Source organism: Triplophysa dalaica, chromosome 24, assembly GCF_015846415.1.
Source record: "Triplophysa dalaica isolate WHDGS20190420 chromosome 24, ASM1584641v1, whole genome shotgun sequence".
NCBI classification, from domain to species: Eukaryota; Metazoa; Chordata; class Actinopteri; order Cypriniformes; family Nemacheilidae; genus Triplophysa; species Triplophysa dalaica.
This window is the reverse complement of record NC_079565.1, coordinates 1516250-1539423: the sequence shown is the minus strand read 5'-3', so window position 1 is coordinate 1539423 and position 23174 is coordinate 1516250. Positions and strand designations below refer to the sequence as shown.

General features: G+C 39.6%; 1 protein-coding gene across 4 annotated transcripts in view; it reads right to left on the bottom strand.

The window, feature by feature from the left end:
• Positions 1-23174, bottom strand: part of LOC130414018 (stonustoxin subunit beta-like) — a 54312-nt gene that overhangs the window by 26148 nt on the left and 4990 nt on the right. For all 4 annotated transcript variants that reach the window (XM_056739619.1, XM_056739623.1, XM_056739621.1 and 1 more), the window contains 12 exons: positions 12985-13021; positions 12146-12242; positions 11911-12047; positions 8458-8525; positions 8256-8375; positions 8004-8099; positions 6866-6982; positions 6366-6497; positions 4470-4504; positions 4247-4281; positions 1079-1130; positions 434-488 (listed from right to left, as the gene is read on the bottom strand). In XM_056739619.1, coding sequence (XP_056595597.1) covers positions 434-488; positions 1079-1130; positions 4247-4281; positions 4470-4504; positions 6366-6497; positions 6866-6982; positions 8004-8099; positions 8256-8375; positions 8458-8525; positions 11911-12047; positions 12146-12242; positions 12985-13021 — 981 coding nt within the window. The remainder of the gene's footprint in view (positions 1-433; positions 489-1078; positions 1131-4246; positions 4282-4469; positions 4505-6365; positions 6498-6865; positions 6983-8003; positions 8100-8255; positions 8376-8457; positions 8526-11910; positions 12048-12145; positions 12243-12984; positions 13022-23174) is intronic.

Genomic DNA, 23174 nt, shown 5'->3' with positions numbered 1-23174 from the left:
CCTTAGCACTACTTCTGCAGAAATGTACAATCACATGTAATTTTATTACGTAAATAAATCGTAAATGGATTTGCAGTATACTTGGCATGAACTAAATGTATTTGAAATACATTTAAGTATATTTATTTTTTCACAAGGGTAATGAGTCCGACAATTGTATCATTTACATTTATCATTTATACATTTATGATTTTATCCAAGTGACATACAAAGAGTTTCGCGAGCAATATGCGATATGTCATACAGGAGTCATAATACAGTATCATTGCCTCCATATATAACTGTGATGCTTGTTTTTTACAGGTTTACTGTAGTTAACACTAACTATCTGTCACCAGATCACCAACAACACATCTTAAGAGAAAAATGGTGGTAAATAGTTGTAACAGGTCACTTTATGTATATTTGTATGTATATAAATTATATTTTTTACCATATCCTGCTCTTCAGGTGTCGTCTTCATCTTGTTTGGTTTCTGATTGTTCTCTCTGTATGTAAAAAAAAACTTTTTTTACTTTTAACAGAACTATCAGATGACAGTAAAATCTAGTTGTTGGGGTGTGGATGATACATTTAATAAGGGCCTGAACAACGGTGGAAACCATTTTCCCTTTCTGTAGATTGTGTCCGCATACAGTAGTGAACTATCCCTTTAATTGCTTTGCCTACTGTTGTTTATTTTTGTATTCTGAGAGTGGTATTAGGGAGTGGTAGTAGGGCCTGTCATTGCTGCTTGCAGCTATATTTGATTTTCTTATTTTTAGAAATAGATTTGTACAAAAATATGCCAAATTCCCTGTCTTGTGCAAGAGGCATTTTTTGTATTATTTAAGGATTATAGAATCACTTAATTTGACTTGATTGCTCAGCATAGGTTCTGCTCAGTTTTTGGTAAACCTTACAAACAAAAGTTACAAAGACTGAGGTCTGTGTGAGTGATCAGTAAATGACAGCCCTGAAATAGGTGTGTATCTACCCTGTTTACACAACATGAACTTGGCTTCAAATAAAAGTAGTGAATGTATATGTCTGTACATTTTTGGTGACTGATGAAAAATAGAGAAGAAGATCCTCCCACCTTTTGCCATCTGTAGTGACAGTTTGCTTCTTTGGCTCTTCATCTTCTTCATCTGACAAACACATTTGTGACAGGAATATTAGTGGCAATAGCCAACAGCACATTGTATGGGTCAAAATTATAGATTTTTCTTTATGCCAAAAATTCATCAAGATAATATGTAAGATCATGTTCCATGGAGATATATTGGCTATTTTTGTTAAGCACCAGTTCCGACTGCCAATCAGTGGCGCTGATACTTTAGAGCAGCCATCCTCAACAGGGAGACCGAGGGCAGGATCAAGACCTTTGCTTCGTTCCATCCGGACCGCGAGACATTTTGACTATTTCTGTTTAAATCATATATATATATACATCCTATTATATCTTTATCTAGCACAAAAGCACTTTATTTTAAACCCTTTCCACTCCGCGCGAGCTGCTTCTCTCCAGCCAGTGACACGCAGAATGAAAAGCAGCAGATATGTTTTAAACAACAGTAGTATAGACACGCAGAGCAGGTAAATGGACACACAACACTAAACAAAATGCAGCAATTTTAAAGTATTTGTATCGTTCAGTCTGTTTATCTGTTTGCTGTTGTCTCCAACCTTTCGTCCAGATATGTGATATTTTATAAACCGCAACGTTTTTATCTACATTTAGCATTAGCATTATTGATCAGCATGTAAACATTTGTGACCTGTGAAAACCCGCTGGACACATCTTCCATGGGTGCTGGGGGCTTTTCCCACATCTTTTACAGAAACTCATTTGTTGTGTTTTCTGAGCTGTATGAAACCTTCTCTGTGAACTTATTTTTGCTTTAGTTTTTCTCGTTGCCATTCCTGCATCTAGGTTGACTTCTTTTAGCTCACTTTTATCTCATCTGATTACAGGTTGTTGACGTTTTATCTCTTTGTTTTGTTTGACCTGCATCACGGTTTTATCCAGTGTCAGGTTTGGATCTAATTGCAGTCTCTCTGAGAGTTTTGCATCTCTTATGCCCACTACAATACGGTCTTTGAATATTTCCTCGTGGAGATCGCCATATCTGCAGTGTTCCGCAAGCTTATACATGTCCGTGATAAAGAACTCTGCTGACTCACCCGGTTGTTGAAATCTACTTTTGAATTTCACCCAGCTTGTAAAGTCAGATTAAGTTTATATATTTCTGTTCTGATATTTCACTTCTGATTCATCTGACAAAAATCTTTAGACGTAAAAGCACTTTTTTGCCCGAAGGTTTCTAACCATACAATTCACACTTTTGATAGATGGTAGAGCAAGATGTGATGAAAACTTGTTCACACTCCAGTACAAAATTCTCTCACAATCTTTCTTTTGATGAGAAAAAAGCTTTGACTGATCTAATCAATTATCCAAGTATTTTCATTAAACCTGCCGATGAAGGAGGGTCGATTGTTGTCCAGGATACAATTCAGTATCAGCAAGAAATTCTTTCAATAACAAAGAGTTTTTATAGTAAGCTTCCTATTGACCCTACGAGTGTTAATCATCTGAAATATTGTCTTTCCTAAATAATGCAAAACACAAGGATGGAAAACTAAGTCAGAATTAATTTTTAATATTGTTGATATCCAGGGGCGTAGCTACACGGTGGCCACGGCTACCGCTGAATGATGGATGGCCACCTATCTGGCCATCTCTGTTGTGCGAAGCAGTGTTATGATGTGTCAGAGTTTTACGGAGTCCTGCGCAGATCACTTAACGTATACACTGAAAGTAATGCGAGAACAGTACTCTCGTGTTAATATGATGTCATACGCTGACGCAAACAGTCCGAGCGCTATAGCTGAAAAGCTGCTAACCGCTAAGTGACAGTGTACTGTCTGTGTACTAATATTTTGTAGAAATGCAATGATATCATTTGATTTATATAATTCAGTTGTAGTCTTGCAAAGAACAAGGTTTTAGATTTTTCTTGATTTAAAAAGGATTTTTTTGGTCACCCTATTAAAATTACTGGGTCTTACCTGGCCACCTTTAAAAAAAATGTTCTGGCTACACCCCTGTTGATATCCAATTAGACCTGTCTAATATTCTCTTCCTAAGATTCAAAAGAACTTCTCTGACCTTCCAGGACGACCCATTGTTGTCAAACTCTCTTTTATCTACCTTATAACGATATGTAGACTTTTCAACTCATTTATTCAAGAATTACCATCATAAAAAAGAGATTCAACAGATTTTATTCACAAAATTTCGGAACTACATGATTACCTGATGATTCTTTATTGTTTGCTTTGTACATAACAGGTTTGTAAACCAACTTTCCATTCCATTTTCTACCGCTTATCCGAACTACCTCGGGTCCACGGGGAGCCTGTGCCTATCTCAGGATCCATCGGGCATCAAGGCAGGATACACCCTGGATGGAGTGTGTAAACCAACATGTCCCATGAAAATGATCTAAGTGCCCTCAGACATTCTCTTTCGAGACCTTGTGAGACCTTTCAACTTCAGAATTCCTGATGGAGATGGCTTCACCACATCTTGAAATATCATTATTTAAGTGAATGGCACATAATTGGGGGTCTATATTTGCCCCTTATTATACTTATATATCTATTCATGGTTTTGTTTGGACATTGTTATGTATACAACAGTAAACTTAATCCCTTCTGTTCAAAGGTCATCAATTGGTATAGATATATCGATGATATCTTTGGTGTTTTTTATGACGAAAATCTAGAGTTTGTATGTACTTTAAATACTTTTGTATTTAAAATACTTTTTGTCTTGATCACACTGTCCGGGGATTATGTCTGTGATAACAACCGGCTGCCAGTACGTTATCCCTTACATAACAACCCTTGGAATGTCGCGTCTGGCCAATCAGAATCAAGCATTCAAATAATGAGCCGTGAAATAAGTCTGCCATAACAACCGGCTGCCTGTACATTATCCCTTACTGTATGTATTGAATATCTTCCTATACTAACAAACCACACACCAATGGAAAGCGTATTTATTGAGCATTCAGATGATTTCTAAATCTCAATTTAGAAAAATTTGGTTTTGTTGCCCAGTGTCACATTTGTATTTACAATTATGCCATTTAACACTTTGAAAGTTTACTGTGAATTTTATCTCGGTAACACCTGCACACTTGATCAAAGAAATGTATATTTCAGTTGGAATGTAGTACAGAATAAAAATACTTACGTCTTCTGTAAAACAGCAGATATGCTGACATACATCTGTGTAAAAAGAGGTGTCCATAAAAACATTGAAAAGTACTTTGCATGTATTTACACAAATTCTCCAAATACATAATAGACAGACTGTCCTTTCTATGTGAAGGCACAACTTTGTAAGGGTTGTTTATGAATCTTTACATTTGTGAGGATGCACTAATGGTTTGTGAATTATATTGTAAAAACACTACCTGTCCTCAAACAGCTTGTTGGTTTTTGAAGAACACTAGATGAAAAGTAATGGCTTGTTAAATGAATCATCAGACAGAAAAAAAAATCATCCTAATGTTTTAATACAGCCGCAGAAAATTTTTAAATTCATGGACCGTTTTTCTGATTTTAAAATGGACTTTTTCTAGGTGTGTCAGGTAAAATGATTTGTGTTTCATTCTGTGAAGTATCCAACAATATTTTTATCAATATGTTTCAACATTTATTTTTAAAATAAAATTTTAGTTTCTATTTACATTTATTTGCAGAAAGTGAAAATTGGAGAGACAGGTCAAAATAACAGGTCACTAATAAACATAACCTTCACAATTTCATCTATAATTGGATCCTGGACTTTCTAACCGGAAGACCTTAGCCAGTCCGTGTTGTCCTCAACACCTCAAGCACTATCACACAGAGCACGGGTTCCCAATAAGGCTGTGTGCTTCGCCTGCTGCTCTACAACCCTATGATCCATGACTTCACTGCCAAGTTAAGCTCCATCCACATCATCAAGTTGTGCAGTTGTGAACTTACAACATAATTCACAAGTTGTGAACTGTAGGGGAACTGTAGGGGCAATCGTGGCCTAATGGCTAGAGAGTCGGACTTGTGACCAGAAGGTTGCCGGTTCGATCCTCAGGGCCGGCCAGGTTACGATGTGATAGCTGCCCACTGCTCCGGGTGTACGTGTTTTCACCACTTGCTGTGTTTGTGCTCACTAATCACTGGATGGGTTAAATGCAGAGGTCACATTTCGGGTATGGGTCACCATATCTGACAAATAGTTCAGTTTCACTTTCACTTTAGTGCAGCACACTGCAAGACCCTCCAGAGGTCAGTGAAACACAACTGAAAAGATCATCTGTGCCTTCACCTCCATTCTGGACATTTCCTCATTCGATGGTCCAGCAAAGCCAACAGTATCTTGAAGAACCCCACCCACCCTCGCATAGTCTCTTCCAGCTCCTACTATCAGGAAGATGGTATCAGAGTATCAGAGCTTTCCCAGATGATCAACATGTTTTGCCCAAGCTTGAGAGCTCTAAACTCAACCTGCACCCCTGTGATACCCCATACAAACCCCTTTTGTACAATTCTGTGTTTGCCACTCACAGGTATGTGGGCCTTTAAAACCACCTCCAGTAACACGCTTTCGCCTACGTGCACTACACACTTTTTCACACAAGCGCGCACACACACAGAGTGCTGTGTGTAATCTCACAAAAGACTCAATAATATGTACTATGTTTACATGCTTCTACTTCTAATCCTCTTACACTGTTCCCCAGCTAGCTGCCTGACTTACAATGTTTACAATGTTCTCCTTGCACATGTACAGTATTTATTTGTAGCATCTGCATATAGACTGTAGTATATTTATAGTCACTCTCTCAGTAACTTAGTGGAGTAAAACAAGAATAAACCTATACACAAACAAACCTACTGTTGTATGTTTGTATTTATTTAGCACTGTGGTCCCATGAGGCATGACATTTCGTTCCACTGTATGTCCCCATATGTAGCAGAATGACGATAAATTTGTATTAAATTTTGAAAAGATGCTCTGTATATTTTAAGACCTCAAATACGGCAAAAAATATTTCTTTTAATGTGATAACCTGGATTTTTATCATAGTTTAATCATAATCTTGTCGTGTTGTCAGACTTTTTGTCACTTCTGAGGGTTGATTTTGTTGAACTTCAACAGACACTGGACTGAAATGCCCACAATACATAAAGAAATGCTTATTTAAAATAAATAAATAAAAAATGGTCTTTTAATTAGAATATTTTCCACGGCTGTAAGTATGTGTTTTATTCAGCTTATTATATCTGCACACAAATATACATATCAAACAAATAAAAAAACATACCTTTACAACTCTTTTATCATCGCAATGATACCAGTTTTCAGTCTCGTCTTTAATTAATGCATCATAATGACCGCCACTGTGTGAGCCGCGGTGGTTGATGATGACATACAGCTCATACTTCTGAGAATTAATCTGTTCAGGAGAGAGCACACTGTGTAACACCGCAGACAGCTGCAATATTCTGACTTATCTTGCAGGTAATGTTAAATCTGCTTCTAGTTTAATTCTATTTAGTAGTGGTTGCATTTTACAGTTTAAAAAAGTTAGGAGAACAAACAAAATATTACTTTTAAAAACGGCTATACATTCTTCATCACTTAGAAACCTCATTTATGCTCAAAGTCTTTTTACCTATTAAAAACAGTTTCACTTCAATTATGCAAATATATGATTCCAAATTATGTTAGTCAGCGCTTATAAAACCAGTTTGAGTAAAACAGGCAACAACTTTGTTGTTATAATGTTTATAATATATAATGTATGTAATGACCATTTCTTACCTCAAGATCATCTTTATATTCATTTTTCCGATAAGGAACTCTTGACCAGGAGTCGAAGACCTCAAATCTTTTCAGCTGCAGAATCAAAATATCTGGCCATTCTATAATGATGTTTGCCTGAGAAAAAAGTTACTATTTTAAAATGGCTAAAAACTACGGAGCCGTTGAAGGGACATTGGCGGAAAAAAAACAGAAGACTTTCTCGTGCGCACGTTTTGTGTGCCTGTTATGCATAAAAAGGCCTTTAGATGGCACCATTAACAATAAATATATTTAAATTAAAAACTGTTTAATTTGTTTTAAAACTTCATATAATTCGCACAACACAGAAATGGCATGGATATAACATGTAATATAATCTATACCGTCAATATAAAGCTTATTGAAGCTTCATTTATTTAACACATCGTAATGCAAGCTTGTCATTTTATGCGCGCAGGTGGATCGACCCTGCAGCGCGTTGTTCAAACGCTGTAGGACAATGGAAAAACACTATACGCGCTTATGAAATAACCGATTCGTCAACGAATCCACGATCACACAATTATTTATTTTATACAGACATGAACAAGGCAAACCGGGATTCTTCCCATACATAATAGACTAAGCATTAATAGTATTTGGCCCCTAAGCTGTGTAATGAATTTAGCCTTTTAAAGTAACTGCCTTCATTTATAAATACACGTTGTGCATGTTTTACATCAGACGTTTTAAAATATCCCCTCCCAACTGCATAGACGTACCTATTCATTTCTAATGAATCTACATTTTCATTTAAACTGTTGCCATCTAAAGGCCTTTTTATGCATAACATGGTACACACTAACTCGTGAGCACGCAAAAAGTTTCTCGTGCGCACGAGATACTTTCGCGTGCTCACGAGATACTTTCGCGTGCGCACGTGATACTTTAGCGTGCTCACGAGATACTTTAACTTTTTTTTGGGCCAATCTTTTTTTTTCCCGCCAATTTCCCTTCAACGGCTCCGTAAAAAACAGTACTGAGACGTTTGGTCATTTTCTAAATAGATATGGATTTCACAAATTGACCTGCCGATTTAACCATGATAAATATAACAATAAATGTGTTGGACTGAATTATCAGATCTATCATTCTAAACTTTATAGAAATCACTTACAGTTTCCATGTCCCTCAGTGAGTCACATTCAACACAGTAAAGTTGATCATCTCCACACATCATATGGACTTCCTGGTACTCTAACAAAGCTCTGTTCTGTTAAAGTTAATGACATTGTCTCCATGTTTATTATAATAGTATAATTTAACAAAATTTAATTTCACATAATTTCTTAACATTAACAGGTTTTCACTCATGTGGTTATAGTTACAATAGTTTCAGGCTATTTTGAAGTCAACATTTTACACTCACCACATCATTCTTCCCTTTGTCATCAGTTGACAAGGGTATAGACAGAAACTCTGTTCTTGCCCTATTTGCATTATTGCAAGTAAAGCATGTTGTAGTAGTTTCCACGATACCCTTAAAAACCTAGGAGTTTTGGAAAATATTGCTTAAATCAAGAAATAAAATATTTGTACACTCTGAAATAAAACAAAAATTCAAAACTTACCTTTGATGGCTCAGGAGTTTTGTGCAATATCATCTGCAGGTATTCTGCTGCATCATGCTGCTCATGAACTGAAAGAGAAAAGCCAAAGACTTTAATTTGCAGTGAACTGGAAAATGACTACAGCGTATAGCAGGGGTGCCAAAAGCAGTTATGCTGAGAGAGGCATCTCAGAAAAGTGTGGCAGAGCTTTGCTTGTGTACGTTTGAGTTCCGTGCCTACGCGTCTGATTTGCATGTGTAATATGTCCATGTTTTAATCTGGATTTTAGCGTAAAACGGCCAATTTGTTAGCGTTTCGGCGCATGAGTTTGTGTACCCGCTAGAAAAGTCTCTGTATGCCAGATGGCCAGTCTGCCGCTGATTTTATGTAACATTCACAAGGCTTTGAGGTCTGTGCATTTTTGATATACTATTTAATTTACCAAAAAGTTAGATTTACTGTTACAAAGACATGATTGGGCAGAGGATTTCTAAGCATGCTTTGTATGACACAGACAAAGAGGTAAAAATGTGGAATTGATGTGTTATTTGATGCTTTATTAAGCACAATAAGAGAAATGAGTGTTCCTAATGTTTAGCACTCTAATTTATTGGTATATAAAGATTTTTGGTTTATTGATGGTTTAAGAGGGAACCATTATGCTGAGCGTTTGCTTGGTTCACTTGCCTTAAAACATGTTGAATGTTGCTTTGTATGGCATCAGATTTATATCACCAGCACTTGAATAAAAATGCTACCAAATTTCTCACCTTGAATTTATTGTCCTTAATTTAAATATTTAAAAATCTATTTCTGTGAATTCACCTTTCTAAAAATGTGGGTTGTGAAATTAAGGTCTTCATTATTCAAATTAACACTTTCAGGTAATATAATTCAGGTCTCAATATCAGGACACAAAATTCGACTTGAGAATGGAGAGACGTATTTTTGTAGGCGAACCCAGAAGTAAGCGCCGCGCTGGTTCCTTCGACCAAAATACTTTTCGAACATCTCAAAAAATTAACTCTGTGATTAACAAAGGTTTATGATGTTTACAAGTTTTGTCTATCAAGATAATCTTTACCAATTTACACAGCATTTTTTACTTTTGAAGCCAAAATACAATCGGCAAGCTAGAAGCTAACACAATGCTATAAAAAGGCTACGTCGCTCAATATCAACTTCACCACCTCCAAGCCTCCGACAATTCTTTCAAACTTTTAAAATCTGTTTGCTGGTAATCATTTATGTTTAATGAGACAGGTTTTGCATACAAAAATACGTAATCTCTGCAGCTCCCTCTTTATTGAGAAGGGGGAGGCTGTTTTATGCCTATACATTCACAATAAACACTCAAGTCTTCTGTATATTTGTGTATAACTATGCTTATATATTTAAAGATTATATATTATTGTTTTACTGTACATCTAATCCAACTGTGTGTATTATTAATATTCAATTCACAAAAACACTAAATTGCCGTTGCAATTGCAAATCGATTGTCTCCTGTATGCTATGTATTATGACCATTATAGTAGATTTCAAAAAAGTTGTTAAACGTTTCTGCATATCGCTAGTTAAAGGGGTCATTTGACAAACTTAAAGGAATATTATTGTTTGCTTTACATGTAATGTAATTTGTATACACGATCTAAGGTTAAAAAACACTCTATTTTCCACAAACTGTGCATGTTTGAATCTCCTCTTTGCTCCGCCTCTCTGAAACGTGCTGATATTTACAAAGCTTGTCGCTCTGAAAAGTGAGCTGTGCTATGATTGGCCAGTTCACTAGTGAGCAGTGATTGGTCAAATACTGCATGGAAAGTGCAGTACAATGAGATTTACAAGCCCGGCCACCTTACTTGCGTTTAGATTAGGGAGGTCTTAGTCAAATCATGTTAGGAACTGACGTCAGTTTCGGCGGGTTGTGATTACAGGAGGCGTTTCAGGCAGGTCTGGGTGAGAATTCACTTCTAGATGAAATACATCTTTTGTTCCAACATTTTTTGCAATTGTACATTCCTTATACATGCATTGAGAATTTATAACACACCAGAGATAAAGAAAAATACTTATTTCCGGCGAATCACCCCTTAAAGCCATGGTTACTGTATATATTTGCCAAAAGTCATCAAGACAACAACAAAAAAACATGTTTACTACCAAATATCTTTAACCATGTTGAAGAGATTTGTTAAAAATATTTTTTAACAGTTTGATACGGTTACAAATATTTGATTTTGTCGTTGTCTTTCAACTTTGTCCACACTGGACAAATAAGGAACAACAGGGGCGTAAAACTGCCTGCTCCAGGTCTGAAGCCTCCCCATATAGATTTATTTGGGCTATAACCAAGTGTAACATTCGGAAATGTAAGTAAGAGCAATCGACAGTCGACAAAGAGGCAAAACTCTGATTCTCTTTTGGAAACAACCACTAGGTGCCATTTCGATAAAGTGTTGTAATTGTAAGTACACATTTGATGTAGTTTTAGACTACTTTGAGCATTTCTATTTCATGCACCTTACACATTTCCTGTCTTATAAATCCACTAGATCTGAAATATATATTGAATGCCTTAATGTTCATGTGGCCTACCACCGAAAACTGCATATTCTTGTGATGATAAGTTGATAATAAATATTCTTTATTTGTAGCCTAATCCTTAACACAGCAATCTATATACCAATGACATCAAAGTGTGTGGCAAAACCTATACGGTCCAGTTAACGTTTTATTTTTTTACAGAAACATTCATAACTGTTTTTTAAATCTTTCAATAATTCTGTCACAAACCCCAGCAATCTGCTTGTTAAGTCTGACAATACGCAACACCGTTTTCACTTTTAACCCTGTTATCAGATGCTGTTTTATTATTTAATTTCTATCAATATAGATTTGGGGGAATCATATGGAGCCATGAAAGGGACATTGGCGAAAATAAAAATCCAGAAGTTTCTCATTTTGCATGCTGACTAGTTAATTTGAATGTGCCTGCTATGCATAAAAAGACCTTGAGGTGACACCAGTTTAAATGAAATTTAGATACTGTGCAAGAGATGTAGAATTAGAAATTAATAGGCACGTGTCTATATGAAGTAACTTTTAAAAGGCAAAATTCATAAGCCTACACAGCTTGTTAACACTACTGCATAGGCCATCATGTATGGGAAGAATCCCGGTGGCTTTGTTCATTGTCTGTACAATATAAATATATATGATCTTAGCATTAGTTGAAAATCACAAATCGGTTACACGTATTTCATAAGCACGTAAAGTGTTTGTCCATTATCCAACAGGAAATAGGAAATGATTCAAACACTGTTAACATGTTGTCCATCAGGGTCAATAAATATAGACCCTCTTACATTCAGTTAGCTTAAAATGTTCATTAAGAAATCAAAAGCGCCAATGTTTAGTTTTCTTTTCCATATTTATAATAGATTTCTTAATAATATTTTCAAAAATACAAACCATTTGTGATGTGCATAGCCTGTATGATCTTTCTTGTGTCAATGTATGGTCGTTTATCCTCAAGTTCCTTGAAGAATTCAGCCAGTGTCTTTGAGATGTCTTCCTCTGGGGGTGCACCAGTGACATCTTTTTTCAGGCTAAAAACAAAGTTTATAATCAGTGGAATCAATGCCAGTGTAGTAAGCACAAGATATATTGTGTTCCCTGAATGAAGAAAAAAATGTTTATTTCTCACCTCAGCAGTTGTTTTCTATATTTTATTGTCATGAAAAGTGTCTGCAGAACAATATTCAAGTAGCATGTCATTCCTTGATTTGTCAATCCATAAGGAACTGGAAAAGGGGTAAAATAATTACTTCCACACCGCAAAACTAATAATTTACATAGGGCATAATGTACAGTCGGCTGTTATTATATTAAAATAAACACTGACAGACAGGGTGAACTTAACCTATTGTGCAATGGAACACTTAATTCTGACTGGCTCATCATTTGTAAACATAATCTTATACATGTTATTAAAGAAGGCATGAATTAAAATCACAATTTTAATTCAAGCTTTTGTTTTATAGCAGGGCAGTGTTGGGAGACTGCATTCATTTATTATTATTTTTTTAGATATTATTTATTAGAATGATCTTGCTTGTTCTATAAACAGCATGCACTGTGCTGTGTTATATATTTCTGTGTTTTTCTGTTTTTTTATTTGCTCCTGTAAAGCTGCTTTGGAACAATACACATTGTGAATTTAATTTAATTATATAAGAGGGAATCGTATTGTGGTATTAAGATAACAGAGCTCATCCTTCATTCTCTGATTCAACCTCTCTTAAAAGAATGTTGATACTATAAACACACAAACAGTCCACAGTTCAACACAACTTTACTTTATCCCATCATGTTTTTATTCCAATTTTTTTGGAAATATTGTATTGTAAATTACACTTGAATAAAAAAGGACAAAATTGTGATTGTGTTTTCTATTCTTCCTCATGTGTAATGTTCTTATTAGGCGTGTTTGACATTCTTCATTTCTGTAAAGCACTTCAATGTGTATATTTGTTTACTGTTTACCTGAAGAGTTGCTCCTCGCTGAATGGGTCTGGTGACTCTACAATTAAAACAATTCAAGAAGCATCAGTCAGCTCACACAGTATATATATCTCAACAACCTTCAATTCACAAAAATTCACATTGACTCACATACACCATGTCATACAAGTCTCTTTGCCTTTATCAACTGGGTTTTACTAATTATTGCTCAGTTACAATGTCTCTTATGTGTAATATGACATTCTCAATTACAGTTCAAAAACAATAGATCAACAATTATAGGCCTACCATTCATGTTTCTTTACAGTCATGAGAAGCCAAAATGTTGCTCTGATCATCATGTCAGTCATTATGGCTGCAGAAGTGACTCCAATATTGTGTACAAACACACCCAGTGATAATTTAGAGCAGTGGTTCTCAACTCTGGCCCGCGAGATCCATTTTCCTGCAGAGTTTGTCCCCAACTCTGAAATAAAACACCTGAACAAGCTAATCAGCGTCTTCAAAAAAACGCGTTCAACTTAATGCGGCGCTGCGCAAATCTATCATCGTATGACATTTAAGTACTGCAAAAGAGATTCAATTGCAGATTGCGTGGTACGCTGTGAATCACTCTCGCGGTACTTTAATGCCATGTACCAAACAATCTGCGCAGCTCAACATTAAGTTGAACGCGTCTGTTCCTGAAGACACTGATTATCCTCTTCAGGTGTTTTATCAGAGTTGGTGCTAAACTCGGCAGGAAAGTGGATCTCGCGGGCCAGAGTTGAGAACCACTGATTTAGAGGGTCACTTCGAACTGTACATACAGCTGTCACATCAAGACATACAGCAATAACTAATACACTAATCTTTGAAGGAAAAAAAATAAGAAACAGAATTAAACATGCTAAAATGCATCTTGGGAATTTTCAAACTCTTGCGATATTGCTGGTTCTGTGAAGAATAAGAAAAATTATAGTCTGTTTTGTAAGTTAGGCAAACTTTCTGACGCATTTTGGCCAAAAACTTGAGAAACTATTCCAGTCAACAAAATAATCTTTGTTAGAAACATGTTTAGGCTAATTATGTTCAGTACATGCAAAACAATCATTTTAATCCTATAACTATAAATGCTATGTTCAAGTTAATTATTTTTCCTTGTAGGGAGAACATTTTGCAAGTTAGATTTTTAAAGTGTATTGCAACTTTTTCTAGTAGCATTTGAATTTCTGTGAAAAGAATGTTGTGTCTTTCTGGGTTGGCTGTTATTGACAGACGAATCCCAGTGTTCATAATGGGCCGGCGACGAAACTGTGAACTGTAACCTTGAGAAATTGTTCTTTAAAATCCTTAGATTTTTTGTTATTGAATGCCAATCTGTGAATATACATATATCATGTTTGTTGCCGATAGTAGCATGTCAACACTGTTAATGGGTGGTTTTCGTTTCTTTAGGGGGTCGAACATCAGAGGATTCCCCACGCCTTCAGCGATTGTATGGCCTGGATGGAGGCCCAAATTAACCGGGTTGTTGGGCCCCTTGGTAGTGGGTCTCGCATTGGAAAGTGAAGGCGCACCGGAAGCTGGGCTGTGCACAGGGGGTTGCCCGGTGGCTAGAGCCACTGCCCCTCTGCCCTCATCCTTTAAGGTGCCCCTCTTAACCCCACCTCCAGACAGGCATCCATTTAAGATCCCATCTAAAAGACATCTATTAACACTCTCCTAAACATCCTCTGATTCCGCTTATATGCCCCATGTTTACCCGCTCGCTCCCCAGTATCACTCACAGACAGAAGTTCCAGAAGTTCATCCATCACTGTAAGGACATTATCAACATTACAAACAGTGCTTGATAAGCAGAAAATATTATTTGATAGGTTGTTGGTAATGTTTTGCTCCTGGTTTTCTAAGAATTGTGCTAACTGTCAACAACTTGTACAAAATATCCATGTTCTCATAAGAAAATGAGAATTCCTGTCAAATCAAGTTGTTGTGTCGATCACATATAAATAACACCAAATTCAAATTTGGTTGCAAATGCGACCTTATTTTTCAATGGTGCGACTTAAAATAATCAGAGGTCGCACCAGTGTGACCAGCTGTTGGAGGGAAAATAAAGTCTCCGCATCTCTGAAAGTCTCCCTGTGATTCAAAAACAGACACACATTAGGCCCATATCGTTGTCTAAACCAATCAATGATAGTGGAGGGAGGACCTACCCTCTGATTGGCCATGGTCCAGATATTCCTGTATGTATGTGTACCTGTTTCGCGTTAACCGAAAATGATCTGACTTTTTTTATCAGTGACGGAAAAATCTGCAGGCCGAACGTCATTTTGGCGGATCACAATGAAATTTGTTAATCCTCGTTTCCTTTCAGTGTGATATGCCTGCGAAGCGACCTGCGTGTTTTCACCTGTCATTGTTACTGACTAGACATATTGGATGTGATTTGGGAAACCCGTTGCATGCTGCGCCGGGATCACTTGTGTAGTGATAATGGCAGAGCTCTCGTTCTTTAAGTGTGCCCTGCAACACTTAACTTACTTTCGTTTTATTCACACGGTTTTATACAGTATTTTTGGACGTCACGAACATACTTATTGCACCTAACGCCACCTTGGACCATTGTAATAAATGACGGATTTTTTACGAGCCTGTCAGTCAAAATGACCGACAATAAAAAATAGAGGTGCTCTGATTGATCGATCGCCAATCATAATTGACTGATAATCACTTTGGGAAGTGTGATCGGCGGTCTCTAAAAGGCCGATCCAGAAAAGCCGATGAGATGACGCAAAATTGGCAAGACATTTATTTTACGCGCTATGAAAATGGCTTCACCGGTCTGGCAATTCTACAAGGTGTGTGAAATGACGATGCATTATCAATCTGAAACATGTGAAATAAGCACCCAAAAACATTTTTACACCAGCAACCCCTTAAGACATTTGAGGGTTAGTCACGTAAAGGAGTGGTAGTAGTTTTTAAAGTTAGCAAGAGCTATTAAAGAGTGCGACAGTTCCGCAGCTCGAGCGCCACTCAGCTGTAGTGATCGCTTCAACAGAAGATTCATTTTTTCTAAGTGATGGAAAAATCTTAAGGCAATGTGTCATTTTGACGGACTACGATAAAGGCGATTTGTTATTCCCTTATTTATCATTTCGTGTCATTAGAACGTGATCGTGAATGAACGTGATTGTGAGCGGAAGGAAGTAGGCTATCGCGAAGGGACGTGTGTTTCCTTTTCATTACCTTACTATTTAATGCCTGGTCAGTTTTGCTAATTGTGCATGTGGTCAACAGAGACTCAAGGTGCATATGCATCCATCACTCCCCGTGTTCCGTTCATGAATACACACATGCGCGCTGTGGTGTCGTCTTTACAGAGTTTTTATCTCATAAAATAGCTTCTTTTGGATAAATAATAGCTTTCAAGACAAAGGGTTTCTGGGACTCATGTAACAGGCTGCTATGCTTTATGAAAATATGTAACAATTTCCTTGAAGCATGTGTGTTTAATGCTTTATAAAAGTAGTTTTTAAGCATTGTATTCACATTTTAATGCATTGTAATGTCTAATAGATAATTGTTATTACAGTTAATACATTATAACACTAAGCAATTCATTGTTACACTACACATTTTAAATCGGTTATAATTCTTAACAACTACATATAGTGCATTACAACACACATTATTAATGTGAATAATAATAATGCATTTTACCCTTTAATAACTCTTTATAATGGATTATAGATACATGCTTCAAGGAAAGTGTTACCAAATATGTTACTTACTAATATTCAACTAATATAATGTTAAGTTAAGGCATGATCCGTCCGAAAATCATAAGCAATGCTCTGACACGGAGCCGTCAAGTCCTGGTCCATTTATCTTGATATCTTTTTAGTTTAAATTTCAGTTCACTGAAGCACTTTAAACACTTTTTTAGTAAGTTACCTTTCTTGTAGATTTGTGCTTCAAATAAAGAACTTTATTTTGACCAGATTGTTTGTCAATCATTTACAAGTAAATTTTGCCTACATGAACATTAAAAAATAGTGAACTGGTAAAACCAGGTAAATGCTTTAAATGTGATGAGGTCTAAAATTTGGGTGCACCTAACTTTTCTGCTAGTGCACCTAAAAAATAAAGTTAGGCGCACCAGTGCAACCAGTGCAAAAAGTTAGTCTAGAGTCCTGCCATATTAATAGTACCCCAGATAGCATGAGGGCATGTGAAAACCATTGAATGATTTGTTAATGTTAACGTCATGATTCCACTATCATGTCATGTTTATTCTTGTTGTCTGAGTGGAGTCATGGCATAACCTATGGTTTTGTGTGAGATTGAGTGATCTTTCTCGTGTCTCGTCATTGTTCCCTACATCTCGTCCCTCGTCAGCTTTCCCTGAGTGCTAATCCCCAGCACCTGTTGCTCGTTTCGATCCTCTGTTGTTTCCCCTATAAAGAGTCCTCATGTTTCTTTGTCTCGTTGCTCGTGCATTACTTGCTGTAAATGTTCCTGTCTCTGTACCTGTACCTCTGATTTGCTGTTCCTGAATGTTCTTGTTGTCGTGTCAAAAGTAAGTGTTAGTTTAGTGTTGTTACCAGTGTTTGTTTTATAGTTTAGTTAGTCAGTGTTCTTGTCCTTGTTATAGTTATATATATTCCTGTCTTGTTTTACCCCACCGTGGGTCTTTGTTTTGCATTTCTTGTTTAGTGTTTATTTGTTAAATAAATATCTGTTCCATCACTACCGTCTGTGTCTGCCTGCACTTGGGTTCTCTCGCCATGTCTCAATCCGAGAATCATGACAGAATGCACGAGCCAACACAGAACCCAGTAGGCAGCATGGACGGTACGACGTTGTCCTTGCGGTCTCGCCAGGCCCACTTGATGCTTGGATTCCGCCAGGGGAATTATGGTGACCAGGAGTTCGACAGGGCATTCTCGGCGGTGGCAGAGGTGACCGAGTTTGGTGAGGCGGAGTTGAAGACGATCTTCAACTGCTGCCTCACCCGGCGCCTCACACCGTCGGAGAAGAGGCTGCTGGCTCCCTTGGGGTTTGCGGACATGGTCAGGTACGTGGCCAACCGTAGCGATCCCGGGGGTGAGGTTCCACATGGGACTTTCACCCCACGGTCGAGCGCTGCGGAGGGTCTCGTCCTGGCCGCCGCTGCCCTTGGGGAGTCAGTACCCTCTGGCTCGAGCTCCACGGTCACCAGCCCTACTGGTGGAGTTCGAGATGAGTGGATGGCTAGAGACTCGAGGACAACGTCGCGGGAGACCTCCAACCCAGTACTCCCTCGGTCCCCCACTGGCCCGGCTGAGTCAGCCATGGGCCAGACCGACCGTAGAGGGAGGAGAATGTCCTGTGGAGGACGTCCCAGGCCGAAGTTGCTGTCCTGCAGGTCAGCACAGCAACCGGCAACTGTTCCGGAGTTCCCGAGTCCGGTGGTCCCGAGTCCGGTGGTCCCGAGTCCGGTGGTCCCGAGTCCGGTGGTCCCGAATCCCAAATATTTTTTGGGGGGGCGCCGTGGGGAGGTGACGGGCCGAGCGTCCAGCCCGGCCGCAGATTCCTCCCAGGAGCCGGAACCAAGCCCGGTCCAGGAATCGGAGTCAAGTCCGGCTGCCCAGCCGCCGTCAAGTCCGGCTGCCCAGCCGCCGTCAAGTCCGGCTGCCCAGCCGCCGTCAAGTCCGGCTGCCCAGCCGCCGTCAAGTCCGGCTGCCCAGCCGCCGTCAAGTCCGGCTGCCCAGCCGTCGTCAGCACCAAGCCCTGTCCAGCCGACGATCCAGTCGGCCTTCCAGCCCTGGTCCAGCCCGGCATTCCAGCCGAGGACTAGCCCAGCAGTCCTGCAGGGGACTAGGACAGTTCCCCCCAGGACTACCCCTGTCAAGCCTCCTGGGGCTTCGCGCCCTAGCGCGTCCCCCAGGGCTAGGACTTCCCCTCCCAGCCCTGCCCCTTCTGGACTCCCTATGTTTCCTTGTTTGCCCCCGCCCCCCCTCCCTTGTTTGTTATTTTTGTTGTCTCAACCCAACCCATTTGTAATCATATCTTGTATGCCCCTTGTCATGTTCACCTTGTCTGTCTGGTTTTTGTCTGTTTCCCAGTCGGTCTTGTCTTGTTAGTTACCCCTTGATGAACACCTGGAGGTGCTCATTAAAGGGGGGGCTTATGTCATGATTCCACTATCATGTCATGTTTATTCTTGTTGTCTGAGTGGAGTCATGGCATAACCTATGGTTTTGTGTGAGATTGAGTGATCTTTCTCGTGTCTCGTCATTGTTCCCTACATCTCGTCCCTCGTCAGCTTTCCCTGAGTGCTAATCCCCAGCACCTGTTGCTCGTTTCGATCCTCTGTTGTTTCCCCTATAAAGAGTCCTCATGTTTCTTTGTCTCGTTGCTCGTGCATTACTTGCTGTACATGTTCCTGTCTCTGTACCTGTACCTCTGATTTGCTGTTCCTGAATGTTCTTGTTGTCGTGTCAAAAGTAAGTGTTAGTTTAGTGTTGTTACCAGTGTTTGTTTTATAGTTTAGTTAGTCAGTGTTCTTGTCCTTGTTATAGTTATATATATTCCTGTCTTGTTTTACCCCACCGTGGGTCTTTGTTTTGCATTTCTTGTTTAGTGTTTATTTGTTAAATAAATATCTGTTCCATCACTACCGTCTGTGTCTGCCTGCACTTGGGTTCTCTCGCCATGTCTCAATCCGAGAATCATGACAGTTAATGCATCAATATTTCCTATAGCTCAGTGGTTAGAGCGTGGCACTAGCAGCGTCAAGGTCATGGGTTCCATCCAAAGGATTGCACATACTCAGAAACAAATTGTAGTATAATGCAATGCAAGTCACTGAAAAGCGTCTGCCAAATGCATAAATGTAAAAATCGCCTTTGCACCCGCAAGTAATTCTGATAAATGTTCCATAGCCGTGTTAACTGAGTGAGGTATTGATTGCTAACAATATTTGGGCAAGAGTATTAACCGTTCTTTCTAAACAGGCCGTTGAATTGTATATTTTGCCTATTAGGTTATCCGTACGTCTACATTCCATATTCGGGCATCTCGGGTCCTGCCTTAATGTTTTATCAGGGGGTACAATCAGAGACGCCACTGCAGTCTCTACTGGATGGATGGGAACCAACCCTAAAGGGCCCGGTTCCTTAATTGTTGCCTACAGACTTGCCACATGATCTAATCTATTTGAGAGGGCAGATTTAAATGCTTGAGAAAGACCTCTGTAAAATTTGAAGATACAGATATGGCCGATAATTTATTGTGCTGATTCTGATTGGCCAGTCGTGACATTTGCAGGTTCGTTATTCCCAGATAACAATGGCTCAAAACTGCTAACACACGGTAATCCGGATGCAGCAATCTTTTTAAAAATTAAATATGTCTTATGACTTTAGTGTTGCTATCGTCATGCACAAACAACTGAGCTACAGGTAATAACATACAGTATATGACATTAAATTTACAAATGATTAAACTAAACTGCAAATCCGCCATAGAAGGTCCCAAGTCCGGTAGAGAAAGGAGGTGGCAGGGGGGTTAGCAACCCCTCCCTGTTAAAATACAAAATGGTGCAGAAATGCCAACAAGAAGCAAACAAGACATCTTGTCCTTGAAGCTAGCAGAAGATGGACCTCCAGGGGCCCGTTTCAAAAAGCAGGGTAAGTGCAAACTCTGAGTAAGTCAACCCCAGAAAACGGAATACTTAGGGTTTTTGGTTTCAGAACGCGTGGTATTTCAAACCCGCGACGGCAGGGTAAGTCAAGCCCATTTCAGAAATCGAGGTATCTTATACTCCGAGTGAGAACCAGAGTAACATACTCCGTGAACCTAATCTGGTCAGGACCAGGTTTTATACCGCAAAGCTAGGGTTTGTCACAATCTCCGCCCCCTTTTCGAAGCGCAAGCCGGGTTGAAATTGCATATGGCATTTGTTTATTGATTCGTGTTCCTAATCGCGCTCAATTTAGTCACACAGACCTTAAAATGGCATGTCCGTTTATTCAGGAAACCATAAATGAGGAAGCTGCATTAATTCGCAGAGAGTTATATTTATGTTGGAAATAGAATTGTGAGGCCCTGTTTGGACGTTTTATCTTAACTTTTAAGGCAAGTTTAAGTAGATTATTTAACATTTCCCAATCAGGCATCCTACATGCGCGAGGGAACGAGTGAGAGAGAGAGAGAGAGAGAGAGAGAGAGAGCGAGAGCGTTCAATATAATTCCCATTCTCACAGTTTCAACAAAATAAATATAAAAGTGATTGACATATAAACTTGCACATTAACAAGTGAATACATTTTTTCTAAATATGTGCTCCTATTCACCGTACGCTTGTAACAGTACCTTCAATTAGATTGCCGAGAAATGAGCATGCGCTTTTTGTCACGTGCCATTGCCATGGTGAATTGTGCTATCTTCACTCAATTGATGATGGCTTTTCATCGCCATGCTGCACGCTCATAACCTAGAGTGAACTTACTCAGAGTGGATTGAACCAACTCAAATCAGCTGGTCTGAAACTGAAAACTCAGAGTAGCGATTCCCTGAGTAAATCAACTCAGAGTTCAGATTTCAACTCGGTGTTGGTTGAACTTCCTTATTGAAACGGGCCCCAGTAGGAGGAAGAGTGACGCAGAGTGTTGAAACCCAGCAGCACCTGCAAGCAACTTTGCTGATTACCCTCCTTTCCACCAGCACCAGAATCGGGACACTGAATTTTGAGGACGTTGTAAGACAGAGGGAAAGCAGAGCAGGTGGAGGCAGAAATGAGACATTAAAGACTGTCCATACTGGGGATCATCAAGACCAGATGGAACGGCTCAGGACAGATTAGACTTTCGACATGAGAGCTGGTACTGTATTCAGGACAAGAAGAAGATGGAGCACCACAGGGTTTGGCCTTCATGCCACAAAACTTGTGTGGATGTTCAGCGGGTTTTACAGCCCGTACTTCATCGTTCCCAAGAAAGACGGCGGGTCGCGCACCTGAACAAGCACCTTCACAAGCTGCCGTTCAGGATGCTTACGCAGAGGCGCATCCTGACATCCATCAGGTGTCAGGATTGGTTCGTGGCAATCGACTTGAAGGACGCTTACTTTCATTCCCGATCCTCCCTCGACACCGGCCGTTCCTACGGTTAGCGTTCGAGGGGCGGCCATATCAGTACAGAGTCCTCCCCTTCGGTCTGTCCCTGTCTCCACGGGTCTTCACAAAGATCGTTCGTCCCTCAGGGAGAAAGACGTGTGGGTACTGAACGACGTAGCCATCTCGACGACTGGCTTATCTTGGCACACTTGCAAGATCGGTTGTGTACACAAAGGGACCTGGTGCTCCGGCACTTGGGACTACAGGTCCATTGGCAGTGCGGGCTCACTCCACACGGGGTATAGCCAACTCCTGGGCACTGGCCAGAGGCGCCTCTCTGGCAGACATTTGTAGAGCTGTGGGTTGGGCTACACCCAACACCTTCGCAAGGTTATACAACCGGTGTAAACCCGATCCGAACGGCCTCTCGCCAGTAGAGAGCTAAGGCCTCCGTCCGTGAAAGCTTACCAGTCAGGGCTGTACCCATCTTTCTCCAAGAAAGCACTGGGACCCCCTGACAATCACACTGGAAGGTTACAGTCTCACGAAAGCCTCATGCTGACACGCCCAGGCCTGCTACCATTGCTTCGCTAGAGATTGTGACACGATACAGCGTTGTGGCGTTTTCCATAGGAACCCCATCTGTCCGCAAGGCACAATATCGAGAGACCGACATAAAGGGAACGTCTTGGTAACGCCTGTAACCTCAGTTCCCTGAGGTTCCCATCACAACGAGATGTTGTGGCCCTTATGCCATGACACGTATCGTCCTCTGCTGTAGTCGTGAGAGGCTCTCAGACTCTTCAGAACAAAAGGTATATGAATGCTACACGCCGTCTTCCTTTTATAGCTGATATCCGGGGGCGGAGACCGGCATGCAAATTTAATTCGCCAAATTTCATTGGCCTCTTCTATAGTAGTCAGAGTTGATTGGTTCTCAAGGGCGAACCCCATCTGTCGGCTCGACACAACGTCTCGTTCCCTCCATCAGGGAACTAAAGTTACAGACGTAACCAAGACGTTCTCAAGGGCGAACCCCCATCTGTCGGTTCAACACAACGTAGAGAGACCGACAAAAAGGGAACTAATATATATTTATGTATATATAAATTAGAAAACA